At 38.9% G+C, this 15812-nt stretch overlaps 1 protein-coding gene across 2 annotated transcripts in view; it reads right to left on the bottom strand.

Moving 5' to 3' along the window:
• Window positions 1–620: 620 nt before the first annotated feature.
• Window positions 621–15812, bottom strand: part of GREB1 (growth regulating estrogen receptor binding 1) — a 62394-nt gene continuing 47202 nt past the window's right edge. For both annotated transcript variants that reach the window (XM_075707379.1, XM_075707380.1), the window contains exons 23-32: window positions 15180–15338; window positions 12621–12763; window positions 11689–11850; window positions 9796–10000; window positions 8806–8980; window positions 7625–7843; window positions 5156–5291; window positions 4417–4617; window positions 2645–2783; window positions 621–784 (exon numbers count right to left, since the gene is read on the bottom strand). In XM_075707379.1, coding sequence (XP_075563494.1) covers window positions 621–784; window positions 2645–2783; window positions 4417–4617; window positions 5156–5291; window positions 7625–7843; window positions 8806–8980; window positions 9796–10000; window positions 11689–11850; window positions 12621–12763; window positions 15180–15338 — 1703 coding nt within the window. The remainder of the gene's footprint in view (window positions 785–2644; window positions 2784–4416; window positions 4618–5155; window positions 5292–7624; window positions 7844–8805; window positions 8981–9795; window positions 10001–11688; window positions 11851–12620; window positions 12764–15179; window positions 15339–15812) is intronic.

Below are 15812 nucleotides of genomic sequence, written 5' to 3'. Positions count from 1 at the left end.
CAGACATATAATTTTGCTTCTATCCCAAGAGTCCTGTATGGTAAAACTATCCGGTGTGGCACCTGTTCCAAAAATTAAGGCTCCAACTGAGTTCCCATTGTTTAAGAAATATACTTTACAACTCTTCATATAAAAAGCCTACCTGGATCAATCAGTAGCAGTATACTACAAAACTGTAATAATTCCTGTTTCCTTGTGCCAACTGTTACATAAATAAGACTTGTAAAACAAAATCTGCTCCTAAATTTACATTTTCTATTTCTGGAATGTACAAAAAGTTTTCTAAAATTCTTGCTTATGAACTTGCATGTGGTCTTTTTTGTCACAGAAGTGGTGCACTCATTGACCTCACTTCTGATCCAAAATTATTTCCGCCATGTGGAGTAGTAAGTTTCTGCGTCTCTCCCAGGAATTAGGAATGACTTCCATCAGACAATTAAATTAGAAAAGTCACTTCAATGTTTGGAAATATGAGCATAAATTGTCTGATTAGATATCATTCTAATAAACAATGGAAAACAGTCCTGTTTCTGTTCAGAAAGCAGAGCCTCTCAGAAGTCATTTCATGAGATGGTGGCAATTAGTCTCTCGTATCATTCAGAAAATGTATCTCTCTTCAATTAGATATGTCGTCCAGTCAGGAAGAAAAGCGGTCTGTCCTCTTTTGCATTGGCAGTCTGGAATTCATCCCGCAGCCGGAACTGCCATTCATCTTCCAGCTCTAGCCGGACAACAGTCTGGCGAAGAGAATTGCGATCTTGACAAATCACACACAGGGTGGCACCTAAGCAAAGAGATAAAAAGAAACCCACGTGAGTATCCCCTTCGTTCTCAGATCATCCAGCTCCCAGCACCCCTTAGCATGTGTAGAACTCCACCACTTTCACAACAGGAGTTACAAATGGGCTTGGCAGAAAATTGAGACACTTATGTAGGACTAAGGAGAGCTATTTTCAGCTCCCTATTGATCAAGATCTTCCTGTGTAACTTGAGGTATCTAGTATTCATCTAGTAAACAGGACTAATACTACATTCCCTACTCTTTAGTGTAAGGAAGGGTAAAACTGCCAGGTTGAAGGAGGTGGTGATGGGCCCTGGCAGAAAACAAGATAAAGCCCTACCTCCATTGCTGTTCTAGCCCTACTGATCATTACCTTGTTGAGTGAAACCCTCACTCCGCAAAACACTTACACCACAAGTCAATCACCATGATGGCTAATTAAGCTCTCCGTGCTTTGCTGACCAGAAATGTCCTTAAACACATGTCCTTAAAACTAATCACAAACTTTAGCACTTTTTGGATTGGTAAACTAATGTGCTAGCAAAGAAGAATCTGGTCTATATGGCTATGGACACAGGCAAATCCAGAATGCCAAAGTAAGAAATACAGTATTTTAGTAAACAATAGCAACTGTCTTGACTGGTATGCTGATACTATTTTAACTTGTATGCATGATTTCCTGGCTTCTAAGAAAAGTGCTCAATTAAGAGGAAATAATTATCTCGTCAGTATTCAGTAATCTGAATGAGAGATGGTGAGGTAAGTGGAAATGCCCAAGACAAAAAAAAAGCTGAGAATATAATAAGAAGAAACAAGACAGACAGTCATGTGGTATTTAATGCTCATGCGGCGGGTTAGAAAATCATGTAGACTGCCAAGGGAGATGGAGGAATCCCAACTCAAATACACTTTGCGCTATACTCTATAAAAATCGTCTGGTTTATGTAAAATTATACTGATTGATAGCCTCTGGTCACTCAAAAAATGCAGTACAAAAGCACTGCTTTCATTTGCAGTTACTCTGATAGCCAACTACAGGCTGATTAAAATGTGGACTCTGCTCCAGAATGAGCACAGACACAGGCACTCGTATGGCTTCAGTGGCGTGTGCAGGTAAAAGTACTGTACCCCCCAATTTGCACTTTGCTGCACATACCTACGTGAAACTGTATTAACTGCAATAAAGAACACAGCAGTTCATAACAACTCTGCCTCTTTCAAGAAGGCATTTGCCATGGTGTTCGTCCTCCAGTGACAATTATAGCTGCGAGTGAAACAAATCCCCAGAGCGCTAAATGCCTAAGATAGTAGCAGAACAATCCAAAAGAAGTTTGCAATGTGACTGCCTGCAATACAAATGGAAGTTATTCGTCTCCACTGCTATCCAACTATCACAAAGACTACATGGAGAAACTGGTTATTAGGAATAAATATTAAATGAGGCAGCTTCTATTTCCAAGGATAGTAAATAGATTTTGATGGAGGCTTGTCCATCACCCATTTTCTACTGAAAATCAGAAAACCTGCAAGAACACAATAGGCAAATGCTTCATACATAAATCTCAAATACTCAGTTTTCAAACATAAAGTAAGGAGTTAGGCATATACACTAGGCATAATGATACAGATCCAACACTCCTCCCCACTTAGAAACCTGCAGAACTTATAGCACTGTTATACACCAGTTTACTACACTACAGAGCCACCATGATCAAGCATCAAAGATGAGTGGGACATATAAAGACAAACATGAATACATGCATATACATATATACCTGTATATTTTCATATCAAATACATTTTTCCCCAGGTTCCCAGAGACCAGGTCATATAATTCTCTGTGATAAAATTACTCCAGCTCACCTTTAAGAAAATGAAACTTCTTCAAAAAGCTAGCTACAACAAAGGAGTCACAGAGGTATAGCAGGAGACCACTGAATGTCAAACCAGAGGAACTGATATTCAGAGAGTGAGGCCGAGAACTCACGTAGCAAACTGCAATCTGATTGGGAGAGGGGAAAAAAAAATTAACATTTTTCAAGGTTCTATATAAAGCTAAGACTTGATATCAAGCTTTCAGTATCTGCACCTGATTCAAATTCATACTTGCTTTCCCACTCCAGATATTGTGATCTTTATAATTCCTTCCTAAACATCCCTCTACTTATTAAAAATCTACATAAAAGCACTATTCATAACTATGTATTAATTGTTACTATTCATTACTATTATTATCATGAGGTTTAGATACGATAGGGTTTGAAAGCTGCAGTAACAATAGCTCCCCACAAGCATAATGCTGTTACCTGCTCAGCACAGTTTATCTACACATGAGTAAAGACAGTAACTGTGCAGTCAGACATGAAAAGAACCCTTTAGAAATGCCTAGTTTCATTTATATTATGATAGGATCACTCAAGTCAGTAGAGTTGTGCATATACATAAATGCGCGAAGTTTCCTCTTGTCTGGTTTGTTTTTATGGCTACTGTCCAAATCCACTAGGAATCAGGAATATTTACAGCACTCTTTCAGGATTTATAAATTTAAATTAAGGACTCTTCCACGTAAGGCTTTGTTTCCAAAGTGCCATTGTACTACTTAGCTGGGGCAGACCCTCATCTAGCATAAATCAGCGTGATTCAGAGGAGGAAGGTTGACCCACATCAACTGAGACTCCGGCCCGGGATGCCTATATTTATCCATATTCCTTCAATCCTATTGTATCTATTGCAGCTCAGGTAACAATTCCAGAACTGAATTGAACTCATTTCATGTGCTGAATGGGTTAGAGCTGAAAGTATGCAATGGATGAGGACAGTAACAGTACAATGCCCTTCCACAGAGTTTGTTTTTCCAAGCATGGTGGGAACGTAGACCTGTAAAAGCTCAGCCAGAAAGGAAATTAAAAGATACAGTTCAAAACATTCTGGGAGCAGCATATATGGGAAGGTCATTACACGGCTGTTTTGGTAAAGAAGTTTAGTAAATCCAGCAAGACTGAATTTCATTTAGTATTCAAGTCGGGTAAGTAAAGTAAAAACAGTTTCTCTCTCCTGAACAACACCACCTTAGTATCATGCTTCTATCATCTGACCTACATTTGAGTTTAAGTACAACCTCAGCTTTAGATCCAAACCCTTCAGAGAGAGTCAACGGCTCCTGAGATCTAATGTCAGCTTCTCCCATTCTGACTGTTTTCTTGGTATTTGCTTCTCTGCCACAGCTTATCAGTCAAAAGTGAACTAAACCATTTGTATTCTGAAGTGCTTTCTAAGGGCTAGGTAGTATTTGTAAAACACTCTTGCGGAAGAAATTTGCTGTAGGAAGGGCCAAATTATAGCAGACTGAGAAAACACTTCTTAAAGAAAAATGTGGTCTGTGTTAATTCAGAATCTAATATAATTCACAGACTACATTAGTATTTAGGACAACTCTGGTATTGTTCTCCATGTACTTTATTTATAGCCTCTAATAATATCTCTATGGGACTAAGAATTTGATTTTAACATTATAGGGATCTAATACCTGATTCTTCAAAGGCTGTGTAACTGTTATTAAGGAATGCATCAACAAACTCATCCAACGCATAGCCTATACATTTCTTGAGCTGCTTGAAGATTATTTTGTTCAGTACCTGTGGTCCTAAGTTAAGGTAACAGTCCACAGATAGCACTGGATGGCTATAATTCTTCAGTGAGAGAGGGAAGAAGCGATGGCTGTGATACTGGAGGTATTTTTCAAGGAGCAACTGAGCAGGGGCTGCCAAGAAGGTATGCTTGCTGTCAGGAGCACAAATGTACTGAGCAGGTGAGATTGAAACTGGAGTGTCAGATACCTATGAGGAAAAATATTTCTGATACAGATCAATCCTCATCAATCAATGTGTACTTACCTGAATTTTGGTTAGTATGAAATATATCTCTATCCTATAAATCTAAGACCTATATAAGAAGCAAAGTCAGTCAGCCAAAAATATCTGCTACCAAAAAAGTTTCAGAGTTTCACAGAATTATATTTGTGTTTATAGCTTCTTTGGGGTTTCTTATTTGAACCCAAAGTACCCCTACATATAAAGTGATATGAAGATGAGCAATTCAACAGCTATAGAAAAAAACTCCTAGTGAATGGTTACCTGGATTGTAAAGACACACTTCAGGTGTTTTTAAAAGTTTTAAAGGAAAATTATTATTAAGGAAAGATCCATTCATGCCAAGAATATTGTGGATTTCAGAAATAAATTAAAAAAAAAAAGGCAGACATACCCCATTACTGGCAACTGGTGATGCACCAAAATACCTCAGCTTTCTTGGTTACAGGGTAAAAAAAAGAAACCAGAATTTTAACAATAATGAAACAGAGGTCTCAGTTCCCACCTTAGACTTAATGTGGAAGGATCGCTGTCCTCCGACTGTAATTTGCTTTTTCATGACACTGAAGTGATTGAACCGACAGATGAGAAGGCCAGCACTGTGGACACGCAAGTTGAAGTCAACATCATCACATGTAAATCTGGGAAGAACAAAATCATAGCCGTTCAGAGCAATGTTTCTCATCCCACAGTAACAAATGCAAGCACTCATGGTCTTTGATCAGCACCATAGAAAGGACAGGTGTCAAACGTATTGACCCTCCATCAGCACCTATCAGTCAGGGAAAGAGGCTTCAGCTTTGTAATAATAAATGAGGCTAGAATGAGTTCAAGAAGATCAGAATGAGGGAGGGAACCACGTAGGGGGAAAAAAAAACAGAAACACAAAGGAAAGTGGAAGGAGAAAGGTAGGAAATTGCCAGGGAAAAGACCTAGGAGTTAAAATATTTTGTTTGCCTTTTACTACAATAACACAGTCATAGAAAACAGCAAAGTACATTACTACCCCAAATAAGGTCAAGGAAATTAATTCCTTTGACTTCCAAGGAAATGGATGAGGCCCTACATTTGATTTGTCAAATGCATAGAGGTCTCTGACTACTCATTTTTCCCTTAGAATATGAATATCCTGTAAATTTTTTCAATATTCCTCTACAGAAATAATGTAATTTTACAGTAGAGACAAAAACTATTTGAAGACAAGGAGTCTTTTCTTAATACACCAGAACTGCTGAGACATAGGAATAAATTAAGCAGAACGAGGCCAAACATCCCTGAGCTAAATTTGATCTATTTTAAAAATAAGCAGAATAAAAGTTGAACTCCTAAAGCTAACTAAATTCAAATTCCCTGGCCTTTGAAAAAGTCAAACTCAGTTCTCCATTTTGAATGTAGCTATTACACAGCAAACAGGATGATGTGCAGAACTGTTGGATTAACATCCAGGGCTTGGATTTAAGAGAGCTGATTTAAGAGAGCTGAGCAATTACTGCAAGAGTGAACATCAGTGAGAAATGTGGCATTTAATTATATGTTTCTGAAGTCTCGGCTTTGATCTTAGTAATGTTTACATGGATATTTGGTATCCCTGAATGTCAGTGTCTGTGTGTTTTAAAATGTACCTTTTCCCTTGCCAGCCCAGGCTTGGAATGTCATGCAATACTTCAGGCTCCACAGCACACACACAGAGGATTATGGTGAGCCACACATGGTTTAAAGACACAAGGCAGGAAATGGGTGGTGTGATCTGGCATTCCTGACATTTTAATGTTGCTGCCTATACTCATCATTTTGCTTTATTGTTGTTCTCTTCATTAGCCCTTCATAAAGCTTCATACAGTAGTACAGTTAGACAGCCTGGGAGCAGAGTTTTGTACTAGGGGATGCACGGGAGCAAGTTTAAAATGCTCTTTTAGAGTGTGAGGCTGGTGACAATAGGAATTTAGGTCATCTGTTTATCTACAGAATAATGAAAGCAGAAGTGCTTCCCTGCAGTTATAAGTAAAGTTGGACTTCAAAAGACATCTTCCTGAGATAGGAGAGTTCTTATGAGAAGTACAGTGACTGATGTTCAGTTACCTAAGTCTAGGTGCATAGAGCCATTTTAGATTACCTGAGTATCCCACCTAGCTTACAGAAAAACACGTGTAGATTTCATGTCATACCTGTCAGCCCCATATGGACACCTTGCATATTCTGAGGTGCCTAAAGACCAGCTTTAGACAAGAGAATCCCACCTGTAATGATATCTACTTCTTCCTGTTGTCATAAATGCTTGTCCCTCAGAAATGGGGCCAAAACCACAGTTTATGTCACATAGATCAGTGAAATTCTGTGAGGTGATGTACCTAGTGAATACAGGTCTGGGAACTGTGGTGGTACTGTGTATGGCAATATTATAATCTGATACATCCTATGTGGCACAATAAATTAAAAAGTGGGATTTATGAGACAGCTGAGTGTGAGAAACAACCACCAATGTTAACGAGGTTTATTTATTCCTTTCTTCTGATTGTCCTGATGAGCACACATGCGATATGCTCCAGTGTCGTGCTACTCAGGGTAAAAAGCCCAGCTGTATCTCAGTTCCATGTCAGAACAAGACTTGGTTATGCACCATTCACCCGTACACCCCTGCTGCCTTTGGAAGGGAGTGCAGGGAAGTGGGCAGGAGGGGAACTGCAACATTTAACAAAAGGCCACTTGGACTAGACAACTGGAGGACCAATACTGCAGGGCACACTGCTGAGTGTGTCTACCCTGTAATTCAAGCATGACTGTTTTATTTGGAACAATGGAAATTAATGTCTTTTTCCAGCTGCTGTCAATTTGGGAAGGATTTGAACCATCAGTAAGGAAACAAAATCTGTCTGCATCCCATTAATAACCTCCCCAAAAAACCAACAAGAGCTTTTGTAAAACTTCCTTTATTTGTTTCATTATCTCTGTTGAAAGATGCTACTGATTCACTTACCTGTTCTGATTGTACTGTACATTCTGTGTCAGATCGACATTCAGCATAATGAAATCATGCACATGGCAGCAGGAGAATGGTTCCTTGATCTCAGCACTGTTTGTTTTACTGGACCATTTCCTCATCCCAATTAAGGCATAGTGAGTGACATTGGGAGTTGCTTCAATATGTTGCAGAATTTGCTTCAAGGAAACATTCCTTTCAGTCCACGTATAGTCACTACAATAATTATGAAAATGTATTAAGTATATAGAGAACATTCAGAATCTCATTCAGCTGAAGAGCAATTCTTAACAGTCAAAAGTAGTTATGAGTATCAGGTAGATAACTTCAGTGTTGTCTTACTTTACTGCAACTTTTTGTCTCTCACCCTGATCAAAACTTAAATAGTTCTTATGTGGTGGGGACTGGTATGACAGATCTGAAACTTAGTCTGTGTCTTGCAAAATAGTCACTCAGATATGTAAACTTTTAAAGTTACCTGGATAATGTTCCAAGTGACTCTGGGAGGGTTGATGGCTTTGTGCCATAACTTAAGTGCAAAGTATAAGATCCTCCTAGCCCACCCCTAGAGTCCATAAATCTCAGTTTTCACTGAGTTTAGTTGTCTTTGAAGGTTTGCTGTAAAGCCTGCATAGCACCATTCTGGGAATAGATAAAAATATCTAGTACGAGCAATGTTCTAAAGCAATGAAAACAAAAATACTTGTTTGGGGATTTGGGGAACTAAGGAAGGAGCCATACAGACTGGGACTGACAAAAGAGCCAGAGGAAATCAGTTGCACAATCTGCACAGAAATGTCTTTTAGCTTCCTTAGAAAAATCCTATTAAAAATGTACATGTGAATGCCCATGCTTGCCCGGCGTATCAGGGATTGTTTATAGAGTCTGAAATCTGCAGTTAAAGTGCAGTCCAAGTAACTCCAGTTTGAACCAGAGTCAAGCTATACAGCAAAGGCTGCAGGGCACTTAAATCCTCAGGGAACAGGAATGAAAAACAGGCACTAAACTATGTGCTATGCAAAGGCAGATGTCTAGGGAAAATACTTCTCTCATTAAGCAAATATTATTCTCTGCTAGTACACGGTAAAAGTTGTAGTATCTCAAACATAATTTCAAAACTGATATGCAGTGAAAGGTTAAAAGAGATCAGCTGAAAAAACATATATTACTTTACTTACCTTTTCCTATCTCCTGAACAATCAACTTCTACTGCATTCCACATAACACAGGAGTCATCTGAAATTACAATGAAAGGCCAAATATCCTGGGGTTTTATCCCCAGCTCCTCCTGACGATTTCGTTCAAGCTCCAAGTTATGATAAGACAACTCTTTTATCAGGAAGTGTGCGGCACCTGAAACCAAGGACATAAACCATCAGATTAAAAGTAGATTAAAAGTAAATTGTTTGCTTTAACTTGGAAGCCTTTTGAAGTGAATATTTCTGCAGACCAGGGTATGAATCACTCTGAAAATTTTAACACCCTAACGCTCCCCAGAGCCAACTTACTTTGTCACTTGCCAAGCAAGTGACTTATAGAACCCCACTGGGAAGCACACAAAATGAAACCTGACTTCTGTGGTAAAGATTTGGTAGTGTCTTAAGGGTTTAGCGACTGATTCTTTTAACCTGACAGATATTTGGCTCCACTAGCATCATTACGTGCAAACATCTAGAGATGTTGATTGACCAACTGAATAACATGGGAACAATTTCCCCTGAGGATCTACTTCGAATGTTTGTCACTTCTGCTGTCTATAAGTTGTTCCAGAAGTAAAAGCAAGGTGCTGAGTATTTCAGAGATATTATATTAGCAGAATCTACCTAAGAGATGTACCCAATCAGTGCATCACTGCCTATGCAAATAGTACATAACTTATTTCCACAAGGAAACAGAGCAGGTAACTGCATCTGAGTTAAAAACCTCAGGTCCCTTTAAAATCAATAGAGGAGAGTAAGTATTTCTAGGGTGCAATTCATCTAGCTTGTTTTAGGTGACCTGGATTAAGTGAATTGCATTTTTGACTGTGACACATTGTCTTCAGAAAGAATCCAGATCACCAGATCAGATATGCTAGCTACAAGTGTGCATCTACATTTCACTGTTAACAACACCTCAAGGGCCCAAGTCATGTGTCTGCATTTGTTAGAGCTTTTTGTTATACTTACCTACTCCTGCACTGTTGAAAATGCTTGGAAGAACAAGCATGATGTGGTTGGGCCAATATTTCTTATATATGGCCATTTCATATTCCTTGACAACTAAAACATGCAAATGACTGGCTCCATCCATTGCATGATATAAATTGAAAAGGCCATGTTCATGACGACCAGTGGTGGGAGTAAAAGTGGGGCTTTTTATGTAATCTTCACTCTGTACGTGAAAAGAAGTGTGAGTTTCTGTATTAAACTGGAGGATGTTTAAACAAAGAGAACCAGATCCCTCAGGAGAATAAATCAGGTTCACTGACACTGGACAAACTGCTACATTTTAAATCAGCTTAACAGGGAAATAAGCAACTTTTTTCTAAAAGTTGGGAAAAGAAAACTCAATCACGTAGCTTAGTGGTAGAGTTCTAGTGTGGTAGACTGGATAGGACTGCTAACCTTGACCTGCCAAGTGAACAGGGACCTTGAGGCTAGATCTGGAAAAGGATTTAGGTCCATATGACATAAGATGGTAAGAAACATGTTACTCCAAAACTGCAATACAACCCTTCTGACTGGCTATCACCCAATCTTGAATGCATTGAAACTCACTAGGTGCTTCCAAGTTTGATAGTACAGCTTCTGAAAGCCCTGTTTCTACAGACATCTGGGACTGTTCTAGTCTGGGCCACTGATTTGAGCCTGCTTCCTACTAAGGTCATTAAGGACCCAGAATGAAAGTCTGCCTCTTTACAGAGACTCTCCAAAGTCTTCACAATTAAGCACTCCAGTTTTAAAACTGCCAAAGCACAAAATGGTGGATTTGATGCCAGTGGAGTTCATGGAAGGGAATTTAGAGTGGATCAAGAAAAATATTTTATAATGTTTTAATATTCCAGGTTTATATCCCACAGCACTTTTCAAGCTTGCAGCAAGATTGCAGGCACCATTTCGGAGCAAGTGAACAGAAAAAGAAGCAAAGGAAGAATAAATGGTTTTGGCAAAGCCTCAAAGCAGGTCAGTGGCAGAAGCAGGAAAAGAATCCACGAGGACCCAGTGCACATTTCTGACTGCGTAGCCAAGCACAAGTTTACTGGGTGAGGAAGAGCAGGAGGTTTCATCCTCACATTGCACAGTTGCTGCTGTGTGGCTGCCTGGGTTCTCCCATTTCAAACTTGAACTGGACATAAAAGCCTGAACAGGAAGGTGGTATTGATTGATTATTGTTTATTGGAAGCAGCTTATTTTCTACAGGATAGAAGTGCTACTGCTTACTACTGTTCCACAAATTGCTTCAATACTCCAAGTAGCGTGGCCTGAGCAAGGCACAGCTTCATCTTAGACGTGGGTATTAGGAGTCACTGTAAAGGCCAACATCAGAGTTTGCATAGCCTGTCAAATGGATGACCTTACACAGTGTTTTCTACAAGTGTGATGTGATTCTTTGGACAATCTTGAAGCCATGACAAAGATTCTTTGAAAGCCTTATTTTTATATGAAAGCAAGTGAGCATTTATGCAGAATAAGACAGGATAACCCACTGCCTTCCTCTACAGTAAAAAATTGCTTCCTCTTAGTAAGTGTATGATAAACAAAACCGTGTCTCTGAGGCTCATTGCTGAAACCATCCTCACTTTAACATCTTAAACACATAATCAAAGACCTTTTCCCACAGATAAGGGTGTTTATACCAAAGGATCAACCTTGAAAACGAGCAAAAGAAACACCTTATTAGTAGCTTGACAGTTTTGCTTTATGTCTCCCCTTCTGGGAGAAAATACAAGCCTAGTATCAGGACATCTTCATTATCTCTTGACAGCAGGACCAGAAGTGTAAAGAATCCTAATACAACAAACTTTAAAATTGGTTGTCTCTCTCTCCCATATATGGCCATAAATATAATTATGCATCTACCTTATCTGTGACTAGTGGTAGCCTCATGCTTTCCAATTGTCTTCCTGGTTGGCTAAAGACAAAATGATGCTCCTTTGACTTTGGGATGATAAAATGCAGCTGGATCTCTTCTCCCAGCATAGAATAGGAGAAGGCAAATGCATGCAGAGTGGACTCATAAAGCTGAGGATGGGGAAAAAAAAGGATAATTCCAGTGGTTAGAGTCAAACTACAAGGTCTCAGTGTAGTTAATACACATTTATAATGTTACTAAACAGACTACAATCACTTAGTGTATTGCATTAGATTTTACCTCATGATTTACTAGGTGTTAAGCAATGTCCCATAGGCTAGAGCATACACTAAAAAAAACCATAAATTAAACTGTTCCCTCTTTCGAAACCATTGCTTCAGCTTCAGCTTGCAGATGGTACCAATACTTACAGGCCACTCTCGGCTTTCAGAAATGCTGACACGTAAAAAACAATATTTGCATTGCTAATACATCCTTCCTTACATTCTAATAGGCAGGAAATTGGAGGGTTACTCTGAGTAATAACAGTCTGCATGCCACGTATAGACTACTTTGCTGGACTACTCCTGTATCAGAAGTAGCATCTTTTGCAGTTACTCAGATGAAAATGTAAGCGAGTCCCAGTGGGAAAGTTTACTGGGAAAGTAGTTTTAACTAGTATTATACATGTAGAAAGCAGAATACAGCACTGAATAAGCTAGCGTAAATGAGGCAAGGATCAGTCCTCTGATGTCCCCAAACCTGCAGTCTAGACGAGGTAGGCAAACCTCAAGAAATAACAAAATCTGTAAATCAGCTGGGTTTAATACATACATACAACTTCTAAGCCAATTCAAATACAGTGAATGTACACAAAACTGTGTTTGGGTTGTGTCTGCTTCCGTTGCTGATCTGCACAGTAATATCTGGAAATCTTTACCTGGTACCTGGGATTGAAACCCATATACTGATGACACTGTTCACAGTGGTGGTAAGTGTTATATGCTGCATACTTGGACAGTCTCATCCTAGTTGTTTGACGGCGTGTATACATATCCTCCTGTCTCCTACCAATTGATCTGTCTATTAAAAAAAAGAAACAACTTAAATGTAACATATATTCAAGGCCGGAATGTACTCCCTTGTGACAAACTGTTTCTGTCACTGTAATTAGCTTCTAGGAAAAACGGCAGCATTAAACACATGCAAAACAAACAATGAACTCATTCTGAGCATAATATGTTTTATAAATTGTCATGTACAGCAAAGGGCACTACAAAGAAGTATCTGCAAATTCATGATTATAATTCTGTACAGATTTCACATAAGGCTGAGGTGTAAGCAAAGACAGATTATTAAAATTATTATTGTTGCTGTTATTATTGGTTGAATGCTTGCAAAAGTAATAAACAGCAAAAAAGAGTGTTATGACAGACATTTTCTGTCCTGTGACATACATCACAGTAGAATATGTGAAATGAACTTGGCAAATTTAGTGATGTTGCTCTTTTGTGAATATCCACATTTTAAAAAGGGTCTCCTTTGTGGGAGACTGAAGGAAGATGAGACGTAATTTCTGCTGAAAAGGACTTCTGCTATGTCATCTGGCGAAACCTTTCACTCAGATTTTCTGCATCAGATCAGGTTGTTCAAGGTTGTTCCTTTTCCTCTCAAGTTTTGAAAATCACTAAGGGTGGAGTTCCTACAGTTTCTCTGGGCAACCTGCTCCATGGTTTGACCACTTTTATTCTAGAAATATTTTTTATACTACCTAATTGTAAATTCCCATGTTGCAGCTTGTGTCTGTTGTCTCTTGTCCTTATGCTGAGTATCTATAATAGTTTGTGTCTATAAGTTCCCATTAGGAACTAGCCCCTGCTAGAATTCTCCAGACTGAACAAGCCTAGTGCTCTTCAATTTTCTATGTACATCATGTGCTTCAGGCCTCTGTCCATCTTGGTGGCTACCCACTAGACCCACTTCTGTATGTCAATGTCTTTCTTGTACTGGGAAGCCAAAAACTTGATAGAATACTCCAGATGTGGTCTTACAGGTGCCATGCATAGAAGAATAATCACTTCCCTTGACCTGCTTGCTAGATTTTTAGCAAGCCATTAACTCAATGGAGAACTGGTGACTCATGTTCAAGCTGTTGTCTACCAGGATCATCAGGTCATCTTCCTCAAAGTTGTTGTCCATACAGCTGTCCCCAAGCTTGTACAGCTGCAAAAAATTATTCCATCCCAAGTGCAAGATCTTGCACGTACCTTTGTTGAACTATATGAGGTTCCTGTTCCTGAGGTTCCTTCCTGGAGGTTCCATTTCTCCAGCCTGTCAAGGTGTTTCTGAATGGCAGTGCTACCTTCCTGAATATTGACCACTCCCCCAATTTGGTATCATCCGTGAACTTGCTGATGTTGCATTCTGTCCCTTTGACCAGGCTATTAATGACAATCTTAAACAGCATTTGCCTCACTATCAGTCTCTGAGTATTGCCATGCATACCCAACCGTCAGTCAGATTTGTGCCTCTCATCATGTTTTGAGTTCAGTGGTCCAGCCGATTTCCCACCGACTTTACAATCCGCCTATCCAAACCATCTCTCTCCAGCTTTGTCTATATGGCTATCGTAGAAGACAATGACAAAAGCCTTGCTGAAGTCAAGATAAAACCACTGGTCTTCTTTTGTCCATAGTGCCAGTCATCTCATCATAAAATGCAATCATGTTTACCAGTCATGATTTGCCTATGATAGATCCATTCTAGCTGCTCCCAATCACTTTCCTGTCCTTCATGGGTCTGGACATGGCTTACAGAAGAGTTTGCTCTGTAATTGTTTTGAGGACTGAGGGTAGGATAACTAGGCTCTAATTGCTTCAATCTTCCTTCTGTCCTGTAGAGGAAGGGCATGGTATTTTGCTTTTCCAACCATCAGGAACCTCCACCAATTGCTGTTACCTTTTAAAAATGATAGACAGTAGCCTCACAATGATGTTGGCCAGCTCCCTCAGCATGCTTGGATACATCCTACCCAGTCCCAGGGGCTTGTGTATGTCTAGCTGGCTAATTCAGAGGACTAATTCACACCTCAATATTCCAGGAATCTGTATGTGGACATCTGCATCTCATGTTTTCCAAACCTAAACCAAAACCTAAAAAATAAACCTATAAACACTTTTAAGTATATAAATAACTTTACCCACATAAGTCACTTCATTGCTGCAGAGCAGGACAGTGCTACTGCATAAAAACATTCAAATACACAAACTTATTGTGGAATCAGGCTTTTTTAATTGAAGACTACCTATATAATATTCCATAAAACATTTATAAGGCTCATACTCTCCTGCTTCATCTGGCAAACAATTTTTTTTTTTGTTATTACTTAGTCAAGTGCAACTCTGATAATTTCACTCTGTTTAAAAGTTTAACGGGATTCTCATGTTAAAAACAAATAAATACATATATGTGTACCAATCTAGATTTTTCAAATTCTAACCTTCACTGTTTATAGTCTGAAGCTTTGAACAAATCAGACTTGCATCTTCATATTTTGGGTCATGGATAGTGTAGTCAAAAGGCATCTTCTTAAATGTTTCCAAATCTGGCCACATATCTTCAGGCTGATGGTAGTATTGATCAGATTCTTCTTTTATGTCTATGATATTATTGAAAAATAAGAATTCATGTAATTACAAGTTTTAAAGCTCTTTATATTGCTATAGATGGTTTTGCTATGCCTATTATTCCTGCATCAGTTTTTCTTTCATCATTCTGAGGAAGCAATATTATTATGCATCAAGAGGTGCACCTTTGAACAAAGGTACCACATACCTCAATGCAATTCTGGCTTTTAAACCTTTGTTATCAATTTAAGACCTCTGTAATCTTATTGGAGCATTTGGTGGGATGATGATGAAAACAGTGTCAAAGGTCTGATCTACCTGCATCCAGGCATTTGGAGTCTTTCCACTGATCACCACATTTGTGAACTCAGTTGAGGAAAGATATGTTATTCTCACTGAGGAAAAGAAGCCTTTTTAAAGCTTCAGAAATTGCAGTATTAGTCCAGTGCAGAGTTAAAGTCAAATGCCCCTTCTAGTGATAAGATCAGAGTAATCAAAGATAATTC

This window comes from Pelecanus crispus, chromosome 3 (assembly GCF_030463565.1).
Source record: "Pelecanus crispus isolate bPelCri1 chromosome 3, bPelCri1.pri, whole genome shotgun sequence".
In the NCBI taxonomy this organism is placed as follows: Eukaryota; Metazoa; Chordata; class Aves; order Pelecaniformes; family Pelecanidae; genus Pelecanus; species Pelecanus crispus.
This window is presented reverse-complemented; position numbering and strand designations above follow the sequence as displayed.